A 17,078-nucleotide genomic window follows, 5' to 3' on the forward strand; every position below is an offset into this window, starting at 1 on the left:
ATATATTAATGGTAAAAGGAAGGGTATAACCAACCTCCGTTCCTTATTGGATGGACCAGGCAAGCTAGTAACTAAAGATGAGGAAAAGGCGGAAATGCTTAATGCTTTCTTTGCCTCAGTCTTTAGTGGCAAGACAGCTTGTCCTCAAGACAACTGTCCTCAGGGGTTGGTAGATGGTGCCAGGGATCAGAATGGTCCTCTTGTTATCCAAGAGGAGGCAGTCAGAGAACTGCTAGGACACTTGGATATTTATAAATCAGTGGGACCAGATGGGATCCACCCTAGGGTGATGAGGGAGCTGGCAGATGAGCTTGCAAAGCCGCTCTCCATCATTTATCAGGAGTCATGGCTCACTGGTGAGGTTCCAGATGATTGGAAACTGGCCAATGTGACACCCATTTACAAAAAAGGTAGGAAGGAGGATCCTGGTAATTACAGGCCAGTTAGCCTGACCTCAATACCAGGTAAGATAATGGAACAGTTCATACTGAGTGCTATCACACAGCACTTACAAGATGGCCAGGGTATCAGACCCAGTCAGCATGGGTTTACAAAGGGTAGGTCATGTCTGACCAACCTGGTCTCCTTCTATGACCAGGTAACTCGTCTGGTAGATGCAGGAAAGGCTGTGGATGTTGCCTATTTAGACTTCAGCAAGGCCTTTGATACTGTCTCCCACAGCATACTCCTGGAAAAGCTGGCAGCCCATGGCTTTGACAGGAGCACTCTTCGCTGGGTTAGGAACTGGCTGCATGGCCGGGCCCAGAGAGTGGTTGTGAATGGTGCTGCATCCAGCTGGCAGCCAGTCACCAGTGGTGTCCCTCAGGGGTCTGTACTGGGACCAGTTCTGTTTAATATTTTTATAGATGACATGGATGAGGGTATCGAGTCCTTCATTTGTAAATTTGCAGATGACACTAAGCTGGGAGCTTGTGTTGATCTACTGGAAGGAAGGAGGGCTCTGCAGAGAGACTTAGATCGGTTGGATGGATGGGCAGAGTCCAACAGCATGACGTTTAATAAGTCTAAGTGACGAATTCTACATTTTGGCCACAAAAACCCCCTACAAGGTTACAAGCTGGGGACAGTGTAGCTGGACAGTGTTCAGGCAGAAAGGGACCTGGGGGTGCTGGTTGACAGCCGGTTGGACATGAGCCAGCAGTGTGCCTTGGTAGCTAAGAAGGCAAACGGCATCCTAGCCTGCATTAGGAATTGTGTGACCAGCAGGAGCAGGGAGGTCATTCTCCCCCTGTACTCGGTGCTGGTGAGACCACATCTTGAGTACTGTGTCCAGTTCTGGGCCCCTCAGTTTAGGAAGGATATTGAGATGCTTGAGCGTGTCCAGAGGAGGGCAACGAGGCTGGTGAGGGGCTTGGAACACAAGCCCTATGAGGAACATTTGAAGGAACTGGGGTTGTTTAGCCTGGAGAAGAGGAGGCTTAGGGGTGACCTTATTGCTCTCTACAACTTCCTGAAGGGAGGTTGTAGACAGGTGGGGGTCGGTCTCTTCCACCGGGCAGCCACTGACAGAACAAGAGGACACAGTCTCAAGCTACGTCAGGGAAGGTATAGGTTAGATATTAGGAAAATTTTTTCACTGAAAGAATAATAAAGCACTGGAATTGTCTTCCCAGGGAGGTGGTAGAATCACCATCTCTGGATGTGTTTAAAAAAAGACTGGACATGGCACTTGGTGCTATAGTCTAGTTGAGGTGTTAGGGCATAGGTTGGACTTGATGATCTTAGAGGTCTCTTCCAACCTCATTATTCTGTGATTCTGTGATTCTCCAAATTCTACATCCAATTTCAAAATGAAACCCTTGTTTATCCCTTGAAAGCCACAGTCTTTTTATGTCTTTGCAGTTTTAAAAACTGAGACTAAATTTCATTTCAAATATTGGGAAATGTATTTCCTGAAATTTGTGTCAACTGAACTCTTCCCAGTTGAATGTGAGAATGCCCCATTTCTTCCAAGGCTGAAGCTCCATGTGCAGCTGCAGGGCTGCTTACTGCATAGTGCAGTATTTATTAAGGAGCACCTGCCCCACTAACAGGTTTTAGTTTGAATTTAGTTTGAATACACGGCGAACCTGGTCAAAGAACTGTCAAGTGAAAAGTAATTCAGCAAGGAAGGCTTTCACTTGGACCAGGTCTAAATCACTCTAGAACTGTAAGAACTTCTTCAACACATCACAGAGGACAGCATTAAGCAATGGAAGCAAAGCTAATCTATCTGGTACCACAGACATCCAGTCAACTGAATACAGTAAAGCTAAATTTAACTCCGTCTTAAACACTTGTTAATCTTGCAAATATGTTAGAAATTAATTTTTCAATGCTGAAGGCTTCCTAATGGCAATCAGACCTCTTACCTCTCTTGGCTGGCTGGCAATGGCAATGGTGCCATCTGTGTTGTACTTGATGGGTGCACCCCCTTCCTGCACCAGCGTCCCATAGCCAGTACTGGTGTAAAATGCTGGGATTCCTGCTCCTCCTGCTCTAATACGTTCAGCAAGTGTACCCTATGGGAAAACACATTTAAGAAATCATCATTTGGGAACAACAAATCAAACTCTGGTGAATAGCTTGCAATAACTTTATTTTATATCCTGTCATTTGTAGGTATTCCTTCTGCACACAATAGACAGATGTGATCATCTGTTTCTTCCTCACATTTTAGCTTCCCCATGTGGGACAAGTACTGGATATGTCAAGAAATGCTTGACACACAGTCATGAACTGCTCAAGATGACACAGTCATACAACTACCTCCCATATGCCAGCACTTGGCTATGTCTCCTCTCCTTCAGTTTGTTTCCCAACCAATTATGCTTGAGAAGAGTACAGAGTTATTTTTCCTACCTGGCTACATATCCTAGAAGATTTTTCTTCTCTAACAGTCCTGAACATTGATGTTCATTCTTCAATATTCTAAGAAAAACTTCAGAACCCACTCCTAGTTGAAACAGCCAAGCATGGCAGATTGAGAAAGGAAGAAGGAGTCCAGTAATTTGGGTTGCCCATGCCAAGAATACCAAAAAGCTAACAGAGCAGTTTTTATACTCTCTTTGACCACTCTGTCTGCACGCTTCTCTGTGTCCAGCTATAGTACAGGACACGAACAGCAAAAACTCCTCATTCGCCTTAATTATGTACGTAAGGCCAAAGATGTGTGTTTGCTTTTCATTAGTGTCATTTCCCAGATTTTTTTTTATATTCTCCTGGATTCAAAGCAAGACAAAAATATCATGGCCAATTACCCAGTTTAACAGCCTCTACAACACAGATTTTACTTTCCCCAGTTATCGTGCAAGAAGCACCATGGCTTCTGCTTGGTTTTCAAAATTGTGGTGAGAGGCAGATGCAAACCATGCAATGATACAGAATTCTGTGTTCTAAGAAGCCTTATCATTTCAAGATCGCACCATGATGTCTTCCTTACTGTGCAACAATAATATAAAAGTCTCCCATTTTGCCTAAGGTTACACCACACTATTTTAGGAAAGACTGTTTTTCTTGACACAAGTATTTTAAATTCCCACATCTCCTAGCAGGTAATTAATTCACCTTACTGTTGCCCATTATATACTGTAGACACATTATTTCCATGCTGGATCTACATAGCTTATCTGTAGTCCACAGAGCCAACTATGTGTCTAAGGAGTTCATGGTCCCCTAGATGAAAGTACTGAACATTATATAGGAAGGAAAAAAATGCATTGTGAGATTTGTGGTATTTGAAACATCAGACATGACAAGTGTCTGGCTATCTTCAGGTCTGCTGACTGGATATAAAAGGAACTTTTCCACTAATGTCTGTAATTCTAGGAAACATTCTCTCACAGCATCCTCATAGGCAAGCTCATGAAGAGTGGACTGGGTGAAAGGGCAGTGAGATGAACAGAGAACTGGCTCAATGGCAATCCCAGAGCATTACAATCAGTGGCACAGGATCTAGTTGGAGGCCTGTCACTAGTGATGCCCCCCCAGGGGTCAAGACAGGGCCCAGTATTGTTAAACTTTTCATCAATGGCTTGGAGGAAGGGCAGATGCCTCCTCAGCACGTTCGCTGATGACACAAAGCTGGGAGGAGTGGCCAATACCCCAGAGCTCGGCAGCCCTTCAGAAGGACCTTGGCAGGCTGGAGAGATGGGCAGAGAAAAACAATCCAAAATTCAGCACAGGAAAATCCAGGGTCCTGCATCTGAGGAGGAATGACCCCATGCACCTGTACAGGCCAGGGGCTGACCTGCTGGGAAGCAGCTTGGTGGAGAAGGACCTGGGGCTCCTGGTGTGCATGAGCCAGCAGTGCGTCCTTGTGGCCAAGGCCAGTGGTGTCCTGGGGTGCATCAGGAAAAGCATCTTCAAGGGTAACAAAGATGCTTTAGGGAATGGAGCATCTCTCTTGTGAGGAAAAGCTGAGGGAGTTGGGCCTATTTAGCCTTGAGCAGAGGTGACTGAGAAAGGACCTTATCAATGCCTGTAAGTATCTGAAGAAGGGGTGTCAAGAGGAGACACCAGGCTCTGTTTAGGTGTCCTGAGCAACAGGACAAGAGGCAAGGGGCAGAAACTGATGCACAGGAAGCTCCACCTGAACGTGGGGAAAAAATTCTTTATTGTGACATTGACCACACACTGAAACAAGTTGCCCAGAGAGGTCATGTAGTCTCCTTCACTGGAGATATTCAAGCACCATCTGGACACAATCCTGTGCCATGTGCTCTGGGATGACTCTGCTTGAGTAAAGAGGTTGGACCTTCCAACCTGATCAATTCTGTGATTCACAAGACAGGGAACTCAAGGTACTATTCTTAATAAAAACTTAACACAGTTGTTTTTCCCAGACACTTATATAAATAGCTGTTTAAAGCCCAAATTGTATGTGTCAGCTCTGAAAATGCCAGACACTAACATGCTGTAGTCTTTAAAGTTAGAACACCAACTTCACAGAAGTTGATCTCAATAGAACATGACTGATATTGATGATTTTAGGATGTCATTACATTCATGCTATTTGGGTAGCTTGGCACTGCTGAAATAATTAAAAATAAGGTGTTAAAAAGTAAAGTTTTAAATTTGCTCATAACAAGTTTACACAGATTAATTTCACTAAGAGTTAATGAACAAGCCAAAAAGGGGTTTGTCGCACAATGAATGAAATCTCCGAATTTGATTCCTACACACTAGATGGCAGGCATTGCACATGCAACATCCCCAAAGCCTGCCACCAAATGGGAACAGAGCAGCTCGTTGACTTCCTTCCCTTTATATAGGGCCACAGTATTGAGCATACTTTATGCCTTTTTCTACAATTTACGTATGTGTGTGTGTGTATATATACTTCAGATTAATATAATCTATTATTAATTAACTAATTCAATTAAAGGAATTCACACAAATAACAAGACAGTCAGTTCTTAACAGATGCATGACCCTAAGATGGTGTATTGGTGTTGCAAGGTTTTGGTAGCTAGAAGGGTGAGAATATGCCAGAAGCTTCCCCCAGTGTCCACAGAACCAGTGCCTGCTGGTTCCAAGGCTGTGCCTATCTGCAACAGTGGTAGCGCCTCTGGGACAGTGTACTGAAGAAGGAGAACCTCTTGCACAGATGCAAGTGCATCCAGAGCAGAGAGGAGTGAGAATATGTGAGAGGAACAGGCATCAAGGTGAGTGAAGGAGGAGGGTCAGGAGGTGCTCCAGGTGCCAGAGCAGAGACTCCCCTGCTGCCCTTGGCAAGACCCCAGTAAGGCAACTGTGCCCCTGCAGTCCATGGTGGGCCACGTGGGAGCACAAATCCACCTGCAGCCCCTGGAGGATCCCACACCCAAGGAGGTAAATGCCTTAAAGAAGGCTGTGACCCCATGAAAAGCCCATGCTGGAGCAGGCTCCTGGCAGGACCTGGGACCACAATGAAAGAGGAGCTCATGCTGGAGCAGGTTTGCTGGCAGGACTTGTGACCCTGCAGGGAATCCACAATGGAGCAGGAAGAAGGTAGGGTTGGGGTAAAGTATGTGTAGGGGAAGGGGGTGTTAAGATTTGGTTTTACTTCTCTTAGCCCGCTCTAATTTGATTGATATAAACAAAATTAAGTTCCCCAAGATGAGTCTATGGTGCCCAAGATCATAATTGGTGAGTGATCTCTCTCTTTACTTATCTCAACCCATGAGTTTTTTGTCATATTTTCTCTTCCCTGTCCAGCTGAGGGGAGTTATAAGTGAGGCTTTGGTGAGCACCTGGAATCCAGTCAGGGTCAGCCCACCACAGATGGCAAGTGTCTTCTGCACACAAGCAAAACATTTGTATTGCAAAATAATTTTATAAGAGCACTTAAGCATTATTCTACTCAGTATTTTAGATGAAAAGAAATCACCCTCTTAGAGACACTCCTTACCTGTGGTGTAAGCTCAACTTCAAGCTCACCAGATAAATATTGGCGCTCAAATTCAGCGTTCTCTCCAACATATGATGACACCATGCGTTTTATCTGCTTTGTCTGAAGCAGAAGACCAAGTCCAAAATTGTCAACACTGTAGGAAATACCAGACAAAACAGTTTCATTGTAAAAAAACCCCACTTGATAAGCTGTAATGACTTAACAAAAAAGAAAAGAGTTATCTCCCCCACACATAAGGAACTGAAGACAAAAAAACAAATTCCAGCATTTTGAGGGTAACGCATCAAAGCTACAATTAAAATTTAATATGTTAGTGTTCAGACTTCATCTTTTCCAAGGCACAAAATACATCCAAAACTTCCAGTTAAAGTCATTTCACATGTCAGCAGACAAAAATACCAGCTTGACAAGTAGTTTTATTTTACGTATCTGCTCCTTTAAAAAACCTTAGCAAATTAATAAAAAGTCATACATGGCTTTGAGTGAATAAAGGCATATTTTTGTTTACACTCCTGCTCACTGGGAAAAACACAAGTGATTGCTTAGCAGGCCAAGGACAAAGGCACATTGATATTTATAATGCTAGTTTCTATATGAGGTAAGAGAATGCTTGTATTTAAATTTTCTTATAATAGTAAATAATTAAATCTCTTACTAAATAACTGCCTAGTCCAACAAAGGATTTTGGCACTACAAACAAGATTTTCTTGTCTATGTAAACTGAAACTGAATGCCAGAGATACTAGACAACATTTTTCTTGTGCCAGTTCTTCTAAAATCCTGATATCCTTCATTATGTTTGTATGCTATATTGTGTACTACTGGATTAGAAAAAATTTTCAGGAGTTCCTACAACCAAGGTTTCTCTGTAAAAAATTCAATTAAAGGAAGTATGAGGTTAACATATAAATATGGAAATAAACATAGATGATACTATAAAGACATGTTTCTTTCACTTTTTTAGCACATTATGCAGAATGCCAGCAGACTGGTACATGTGTGTGAAGCTCCTCCACATTTATGTTAGTCTCTGCATTATATAAGCAGAGAACTCAGTCCTTCTAGAAAAAAAATGCCATGATGCAGAATTACCTCACAAAAAATGATGTATAGCTGCCATGAGTTGGCTCAATTCAATATGATTTAATTATCCACACAATGGCTTGACATTTCAAGATAAGAAATACAGAAAAATATTAAAATAATCTTTTAAGATATCAATCATTCAGCACTTTGTAATTAACACATATGTGCTTACAATATATGAATCCTGTTGAAAACACCCTTCCTGAAGAAGAGTTCCAAAGAAAGACCAGATTAAAAAACTTTACTATTATGCAGTGTTCATTTTCAAATATAAAAGTGGAAATGCTTGCAAGCCATAGCACAGGCTGCAGTGCTGCAGGTGAAGGGAGAGAGGATGAGTGAGCAGGACCAGCACCAGCTCTTCCTCTCCCATCACAATACTCTGAGAGCTGTACGGACCGACATGCCTTCGCAACTGCATGCATCATGAGCACTATTTTAAGGTTAGGACTATTTTTAGGAGGTGGCCCACTTCAGTGCATACTCAAGCACTTTGGATGAGAGGAAGTGAAACGAAGTTCTCTGACCTGGTTCTCTGAATTTATTCTATGTTATCTAGATACAAAATAATGTGATTTATTATAAAAGCTTGCTCCACTCTCCAACTCTGACAGGTTAAAAAAAAAGTTAAAAATCTAACCACGATGCAATTTCCAAAATGTTCTGGTGCCAAAGCCTTGGGACTAAAATGTATGTTGCCTAGAAACAACTCATGTTTCTAAACCTCCACAAGAAGAAAACCCCCTAGTTTGAAAGTAGAAGAGCTAAGAATAGAGAAGAAAGAGAAGTCTTGTGGGCAAAAGAGATTACAAAATAGAATATAAATAAAAAAGCCAGAATTTCCTGTATAGATTAATTCAAAGCAGGACAATTCCTCTCACATGAAAACCATCAAACTGTGATGTCTCATTATAAAAGTTAGGAAATAAATGTAGAAGACCAGTCAACATCTGATGGAAGTTAAACGGGTTGGTGTAACTATGGCACTGTATGACAAAAGTGCAGAATTTAAACAAAACTATAGTAGTGCTTTCTAGTGCAAGAACAACAGGAAGCTTCCTGAACTGCTTGCAAGCCAGAGTTTGCAATCTCTGTGTATCATTCAGGTGGTTAACACTACTCTTATCATTACAAGACTTGGAAGTTACCAAATAGAAAAATAAACTTCTGCATGAAGACAATGAAATACCGTGTGCATTGATGTAAGAAAGGATGGAAACAGAGGGTCAGGAGCAGATTTGTAATGGTTAAAGGAATTTCTCCTTCATTTTACTAAAATCCACAATCCTTGCTCCTACATTCTCAGAAGCATACTGAAGCATATTGTCCTTAACAGGATTTTGCATATCATCCAGCAAGATTCCATGTGGATACACTTAATTCCCTGATCTACTACTGTGAGGTATCTTCTATCAAATGAAACTCAGAAGTTATGAAGAAACCAAGCAGAAAGTTGTACAAAGGTTATTCTATCACACTCATGCCAAGTTGTTCTTCACTTCTTAAGTCACTCTTTCATTCTCTTCTCCTCAAATGTAGCCAATTTGTCCAAAAATAAAATTGCTGTGAGGATCTGCTACTGAGCATACAACAAGGTCATATAAAACATTATTTCCCTAGCACAATGAGAACAGGAATTTCACCTTTCAAAAGCCATGCACCAGGAGGCTCTGCCTGCCTGGTAACACAAAATTATTTCAACTCCCACATGCATTTAATCTTCAGAGCAGCAGCACAAAATCCTGTTGCCATTACTCATATAGGGTTTTTTTAGATGTACATTTCTTGAAAGAAAATACACTGCCATCCTTCTCTTTTGAGGATGCAATCTGTATTCAGGTTCCAGCTAAAATAACCCTTTTGTTTTCACATGCATCAGTTTTCATGTCCCTCCAAAAACCCATTTTGAGCACTTCAGCATATTTTATGTTTCCTATGTTTTTCTCTTACATGTCAATGTCCCACGGAACACATATTTCATATAAAAAACACTGTTCTTACTCCTATTTTCCCTACCCTTTCATTTTCATGTGACATCTCTATCCAAGATTACAACTTTCAAAAACCCTCTGGTTTATGGATAGTTCTCTCAATATAACAGTTCTATGGCAATTTTAAGTTATTAGTTCTCCCTTGCTGTCTTTTGCTGCTTTCTTGATTGTGTTGTTTTAAGCACAAGTGCTTTTTGAACTTTTCAGCTTTAATTATGTTTACCCTCAAAATGTTACCTATAAAAATTTGCCTTGCAGGCAACACTCCACCTATCAAACAGCAACCATAGAAAGAAAAACAAAGAACCTTTACTGAGTGCATGAAAAGAATTCACCCCATACACCTATTTCAAAAGCTGGATTTGGTCCTTTACAAATTAAAACAAAGTTAAATGCAATAAAAATATGCTGCCCTAGATAGGAAGGAAGAAGGTGTGGCAAAAGTTGACCTAGTTGTTATGAGTGCAGTCAGAAAAGGGAAAGTACACATTACTGCTAGACACTGAATGCATTCTTTTACATTCAGATGTGTTTGGATTTCTAGAAGTTTGCCCATTCTGTATTAAGATGAAAAGTGAATCAACAGAATACATGAAATGCATATAGGAAAAGAGAACTAGGCATTCATCAAGGATGTCAGTGACCCAAGTTATGCCAAATTATTGATACAGACAAGAAAAATTAAGGAGCTCTGATCATCAACATTCATTCCAGTTGTTTTGTCCCTCTCAGACCTACAAAAACTTCCTGCTAAAAACTATGTCTGCCTTTTCTAATTTAAAAAATTCACCAAATATGACTCCCAGACAGATCTAGCTCACACATATCCAGTGTACTGGAAGTAGTCAAAGGCAACATGTCAGTATTTCACTGCAGATAAACAATAATCTGCTGTTCTCAGCCCTTCTTCTTTGGTGTCTCAAGCGTAACACGTTCTACAGCATCACATGGAAGAGACTACATAAGTTTCCAAACTGATAAAAAAGCTTCACACACCAACAAGCCCTACACAGCCTGATGAAGCAGGAAATAAAAATTTGCATTCTTATGCAGAAAAAAATGGCTACTTGGAATGTCACACACTGTGGCACAACACATACAATGGCTTATTGTTAGTGGGGGTTGAGTAAAAGGAAACATCACAAGACAATTACAACTCTCCTCTCTCTCTGCCTTTGTAAAGATACATATTTGTTTCTAAAACATGTGGGTGTGGTCAAAACAGACTGGCTGCCTTTACTGGATGGAAAGCAGCATCAATTAGAATGAGGGCCTCCTTCAAAATTTCTTGAAGAGATAACTTCCTCCACTAATTGTTCAAAGAATCTCCAGAAGCTGATATTCCTAGGAGATTACACATGACCAGAAATTATTAGTTATAAAATATTTAAATTAATATCTTGAGTTTTGGATAATTAAAACATGTTGATCAAGGAGCTAACATGATACAACCCCTGATCTTCCTCTTCTCATAATCTGGGGACTGGAAAGATAGGAGGGTAAAACTACACCACCCCTGAAGACTACAGATTGAGAAGGAAAAGCATGCAATAAGAATCTTGGGGCAAGGTTCCACTTCAGGCAGAAACTTGATTTTCTGCAACTAGCTGTTGCTGAAAAAAAATGCACATAAATGGTTGGTCCTACTCCTAGAAAACATTTTATGTAAAGACACCAGTCAGCTTCTGGAGATAGACAAGCAGTCTTTTTAGGTATTCATCAGCTCCAAGTGTTACATAATGAAGCATGAAACTTGGTAACAGACGGACCTGTTCCAGAGCTAGAAATTTTCTTGGCAATAGGCTAGGGGTGAGGAAAGGAAACTATTTCCTCTGACATTCTCCATGTAGAAGATGAGAGGCTGATTTTATTTGCAACATCAGCTTTTCAGTCTTCAAGAGGATTTGCTCCAAGTTACATGAAATTATGCCTTCTGACATATCCACAGTTAGATCCACAGTTCCTAAAGAAGACCAGATATGCTTGCCAACTAAAAGGAATCAATCACTACCAGTGTGGCATTTCTTAGCAGCAGAAACTTAAGCTTTCAGGCTCACAGGGGTGCCTGACTATAGCATGAAACTTTACCAACATGAAAGTTATGTGGATAGAGATACCACCTGAGTTCTTAGGGACACACATTCTTAGATTCACAAAAATAAAGTATAATCCTGGCAGCACTAGAAAGATCCTTAATGGCCTTTGTGCAGAAAATTAATAAATGCCTACTAGATGGTGTTTGCTGGAAGACACTGAACAAAAGTGCAGGCACACCCAGGGCAAAATGTAGACAATCATATAACAATTCTTTATAGCTCATCATCCCCAGTCTTACAGCTGGCTCATAACAATGACACTATGTCCCACAATAATTTCCCCATCTGTAAGGTTACTGAAGAGCCAGCTCAGGTGATACTGTGTTTCTCCTTCTCTGTCCCTCACTTTCCAAAGGGTACCAAGAATGAGAACAAGATGAGGAATAGGAGTTAACTAGCAGATAGAGAAAAACAGATTCAGCTCACAGAAAGGTAAATTATTCAGAGGTATAATGCTTATTTGCCTTGTTGTATCTTGTCTTTAGCCAAATGTCTTGACACTGTCTTCAGGCACCTTCTTTTCCTAGGACATTTTCCCATATGTCTGATTGCAACTTACTAAATGGAAAGTAAAAAAGAGAGGATGAAGCTCTCTGTAGACTAAAAAGAGGAGGAAGAGAGAAGTAAGGGTGCTGCCATATGCTATGGCAGTCCTGTTCAGGAGACAATGGGAAGCAGGAATGAGAAGCAGGAATGAGAAGCGGGAAAGGGAGGGAGGGAGGGAGGGAGGCAGGGAAGCAGGGAGGCAGGGAGGGTGGTTGGTTGTGAAAAATCACAAAGCCCTGTGTGCCTGATGTTCCTGAGCCTTCCTCTCTGTCTACTCCTTCTCTGCAGTGCCTGCACGGGACCCTTGTCCTTCTGCTACTGAAGTATTCTCATGGAAACTCTGTCCTCTCTGCCCTCATAACTTCATCTCGAGTCTCACAGCAAAATGGCAGTATTGTTCCTCCACCATCCTCCTCCAAAAATGATGCTCTTCTCCTGTGACAGTGATGGGTGCAGGCATATAGGCCAAGTCCATACAAGGCAGATAACTTCTGAAGAGGAGAAATATTGTACATTGCATGGTTACATCAGCAGCAGTCTCCTCTCTCCACATTCCTTTCTGGTATGAAATGGTGTACTGTGTCTTTATAATAACAAGTAAAACAACTCTTTTCAGAATGTCTAAAATGTACCACATTTTTCCTTCATAGAGAAAGTATATCGTATAGAAGTAATCTGATAAATATTTAAATTTCATCATAAATGTATCAGATTTCAAAAGTCACCTAGCCAAAAGACAGAGGTTTAACATCCATTGTCATTTCTATAATCAATTCCTCAACCATTCTGAGTTCTATATCTATTTTTTTCTCATTTGTCATTACAACCAGAAAGTCATCTCCACAGCTCATTTCTCAATAGTTCCACATAGTACAAAGTTAGTACAGTTTGCCCTGCCAAAATCACCTCCTAAATCACCTCCTCCTAAATCACCTCCACACTAAAATTAGCTAGATGATCTAGGCAGATTTTCAGGGATTTGCAGTTCAAACAGTGTCAGCAATTTAACAGCTGTAATAAAGCATCTGATTAGATTCTTTATAAAGAATGCAGACAATTAAAAAAAATCAAATTCAAATAATCAAATTCACTGAAAATATATAGTCTCCTGATTTTGGCAACTTGCCATGTATAGGATTTTACATAACTCCACTCTTCTCTCTCTACCAAGAGAGATAAGAGTCACTAGTAGCCTTTTTCATTTCTGAAAATATATTTAATTTGGGATATTTGAAGAATTTCTTTTGAATATACAAAAATGGTAAACACAATGTAAGACACTCTGAGCATCACCTTGATCCCATCTCTGTGTACATACAAGCCTCCTTGGCTGTTCCTCAGACATTTTCAGTTACGTTTAACGTTCTGAACCAAGGGATTATCTAATTTGTTCCACTAAAACCACTCAGTGCTTAATACTATATGGAAAAACTTCACAACCTTCTGTGAATTTAAAATGCAATCTTCCACATGACAATATTTTTTTATATACACATTTACATTTGAATATGTTTTTAATAAGCATAAGTAATATAAAGACAGATAGATAGATACATATTTTAGTAAGAATAACAGTGGAATTAAGCCACATGAGTTACATGCAAGATAAACCAGGGAATCCATGGCAAAGATGGCAGACACATTCTGGTTTTAACAGAAAAATAACGACTGAAAAATGAGACAACCTTAACTTACATTAATGAGTGCATTTATTACAAATAAATTTACATTTATTACAAATAAATGAGATAGCCTTAACTTACAGAACATTTATCAAACCTGACTTAAATCCAAATTATTTAATTGCTAGGAATATAAAGATACATTTTGTGCTTTAGAATATGGGGTGCAGTAAGTTTACCACTGCAACTGATCCCAGAGAGTACTGCCTTTTGGAGATTTGGTAACCACAAATAGCCCAACCCATTAAGAAAACAAGAGTATTATGCTTAACAGAGATAAGTAATGGCACTCAGGCATCATGCTCAAAAGTACAAGTGCTTATCTCAAAGTCATCTTTTCCTTCCTAACGTATAACATTGTAACTTTAAAAGACCTTCAAAAAGAATATAGAGACCAAAGATTCAAAAAACTGATAATGCCTTATAAGAACACAGTCTGAACCAGTGATAATCTGACAGATGATGTCAATCTCCTTTCAGATGATCACCCAGGTGATAAGCAATTATGATCTTAACTGTGACTTCTCTATTTTTAGTGTAAGTGAAAACCTTTTGTTCAACACTACTGCATTCAAAAAGGATGCATTTTTAAGTCTCAAAATAAGACAAAACCGAAGACTGATAAAACAATGAAACCACACACACAGTTATCACAAATAATGGGTTTCATTTTCAGTCTGCAAAATTCAGCCTATTCAGGTGGCAAATACAATGAAAATGCTGATTTCAGTACGTGATTATAGCCAAAAATATTTATCCATTTTATTAAGCACAATTAATTAAAAATAATAATTTCATGTACATTTTTTAACTTTCATTTTAAATATTTGGCTATGTTGATAGTTTTTGTTGCAACACAGGTCCTGAAAAAACAGGTCTTAGCATAGGCTGAGCCAATACATCCAAGTCCCAAGTTCCAAGTAACTTTAAATCAGTATGCAACAAGATAATATGACGTTACATGAGGAGGAGAAAACAGCCAAAAAGGTACTAAATACTAATCACAGCTATGTTGCGAATTTACTGAATCAATATTTAAAACGAGATTTTTAGAATTTATTTATTTATTTATTTATTAATCCAATCACTTTCATTTATTTACTATTTTAATATATTTTTATTAATTTTAATACTAGTAAATGTGGAACGAATATAATTAAACCAGGAATTAAGAAAATCTGTAACAAAATGTATTTTAGTAGCCTACTAAAATGGAATACTCTCAATTTAAAGGGCTTACAAAAACACAGTGTAAATAAAGTATTTACAGCATGAACAATATAAGCAAAACAAGTTATAGGAGAAGGTGTGAGAGGATGTATTTTAGAAGCACACCTATCTATCGCAGTTATCTTGCACTATTGCCCTGGTTCACAAGCTTCAGTTTCCCCTGCAGCAAGTTGTGTAAATACCAGAGGTACTGGATATTTGAACTGCTTTACTTTCAAACACTTTGCCTTGTTTGGCTTGGCAAAAGAGTAACTGCTCTTAAAGGCGCTGTTTCACTGGCTAGCACACAGCATAAGCACGAGCATAATGTGCAGCAGCAGACAGCAAGCTGAGCAGTGTGACAAAGAGCACCCCATACACTACTGTACAACCTGTCATTGAAAAGCCTTAAATAGGTCAAAAACAGGACTTCACTTGACAGCAATTACATGATTTGAACAAGTTTTTGCAGGAGGAATCGTCTCCCAATTACACTGCAGCACAGAACAGTAAGTAGGATGTGAACTTGTGAACATCCTACTCCTTTAAAGTTGTTTCCAGACACTGCCAAGCATTTCTAGGCTCTGCTGAACCTTGTTTCCAGCTAGAAAAGTTGGCAAGAACACTTCAGGACTTCCTAATTACTGCTTTCCCTTAGATGTATGCGAATCACTGTCTCCGTTGCTGCTATTTTAGCTATAAACAGCTCTGTAACATTCCGTGGTTCTCACATATTGAAAGGCATGTGACTTAATCCATGTAGCTGCACTGCTCTCCAGAATAGGCTGTCTGTCTGTGCACTTGGCTCCTTCCCTGCTCCAATTATAAGCTGCCTGCTAACCCCCACAGGACAAGAAAACCTGACCACAACCAATTACCTCCTATGTGCTGGAAGAGCTGGAGAAAAGAAAGCAGCTGCAGTCAAGAAACTGAAACACAGCCAGGCATCAACTGCAACACAAGGTCACCAAAGAAAAGCACACTAAACCATATGGTAATTTGAAAGTGGCAAATTACCCATTCCACAAAATGCCTGACACCTCAACATTACAGGAAAAATTGACCCTTTAAACATGACTGCTCTAGGGTATATGATTGCTGTTCTACTTCAGTTGTAAAAGCATTTATTAGCGTTCCAATATTTGATAATATCACTAAAATTTTGGACATGGTATTAGAAGATGTTAAGAGGATGCATGGTATTAGAAAAGCATGATTTTTTCAGGCTAATTAGAAGATTAGAAATTGCATCAATTGCTGTGATGAAAATTCTGACTTTACTTCTGACAACAGCTGTGTTTTAACCTGGCTCCCGAACACTACCATACTATAGCAGGCTAAGTTCCACACAGTAGTAATAGGGTAAATGCAAAGATAGATTAAACAGTTATTTTATTATTAATTACATTTCAAAATAAATTATACTGTTCAACAGGAGAGTAAAAACTGTATTTTTGCAAACTAGACTTTTAGAAAAAACTCTAGATGCCCTTGAGCATTTTCAAATTGTTACACTGTTCTGTGAGAAACTCTCCAGACTTCCATGAATGTTCATACAAAACTAATTTTAAGGGAACAGAAATTAAATTTTGCTCTCCTGCCAACAGCCAATAGTTTTACAGAAATCACTTCTGCCTCAAAACCCAAAGAATTTTCAGGAAAGTTAACATTATTTCAACATAAATTAATTCTAACCTTTAACATCAGCAACTATATTCAGAATACAATACAAAATGTCTTCCTTTTCATCCTATTCCACAGTGCTCCTCTTTCTACTTTTTCTCATATTCAGACTTTCACCTCCTCTTAAGGAACATGTGTGCAATCTCTCTATCTGCAAATATTTGTATGTTATTCAAAAACAAGACTATGAAGAAAGTTAATGATCTCTACTCTAGTGCTTGATCTTTCTACTCAAAATTATTTCTCTCTTTCTTTCTCCTTTTTATTATCCAGCAGAAATTGTTTCCCACAAGATTCTAAGGAGCTTGACAGTGTATGTACCAAATACCAATATAAATCATCTATTATCCAATGAATGTGCAATTAATATTTTACATATTAATATTTTTAT

At 39.4% G+C, this 17,078-nt stretch overlaps 1 protein-coding gene across 2 annotated transcripts in view; it reads right to left on the reverse strand.

Annotated features, from left to right (window-relative positions):
• Positions 1-17,078, reverse strand: part of OXCT1 (3-oxoacid CoA-transferase 1) — an 85,338-nt gene that overhangs the window by 61,487 nt on the left and 6,773 nt on the right. For both annotated transcript variants that reach the window (XM_068176162.1, XM_068176163.1), the window contains exons 4-5: positions 6,392-6,527; positions 2,373-2,522 (exon numbers count right to left, since the gene is read on the reverse strand). In XM_068176162.1, the coding sequence (XP_068032263.1) occupies positions 2,373-2,522; positions 6,392-6,527 (286 nt within the window). The remainder of the gene's footprint in view (positions 1-2,372; positions 2,523-6,391; positions 6,528-17,078) is intronic.

This window comes from Anomalospiza imberbis, chromosome Z (assembly GCF_031753505.1).
Source record: "Anomalospiza imberbis isolate Cuckoo-Finch-1a 21T00152 chromosome Z, ASM3175350v1, whole genome shotgun sequence".
In the NCBI taxonomy this organism is placed as follows: domain Eukaryota; kingdom Metazoa; phylum Chordata; class Aves; order Passeriformes; family Viduidae; genus Anomalospiza; species Anomalospiza imberbis.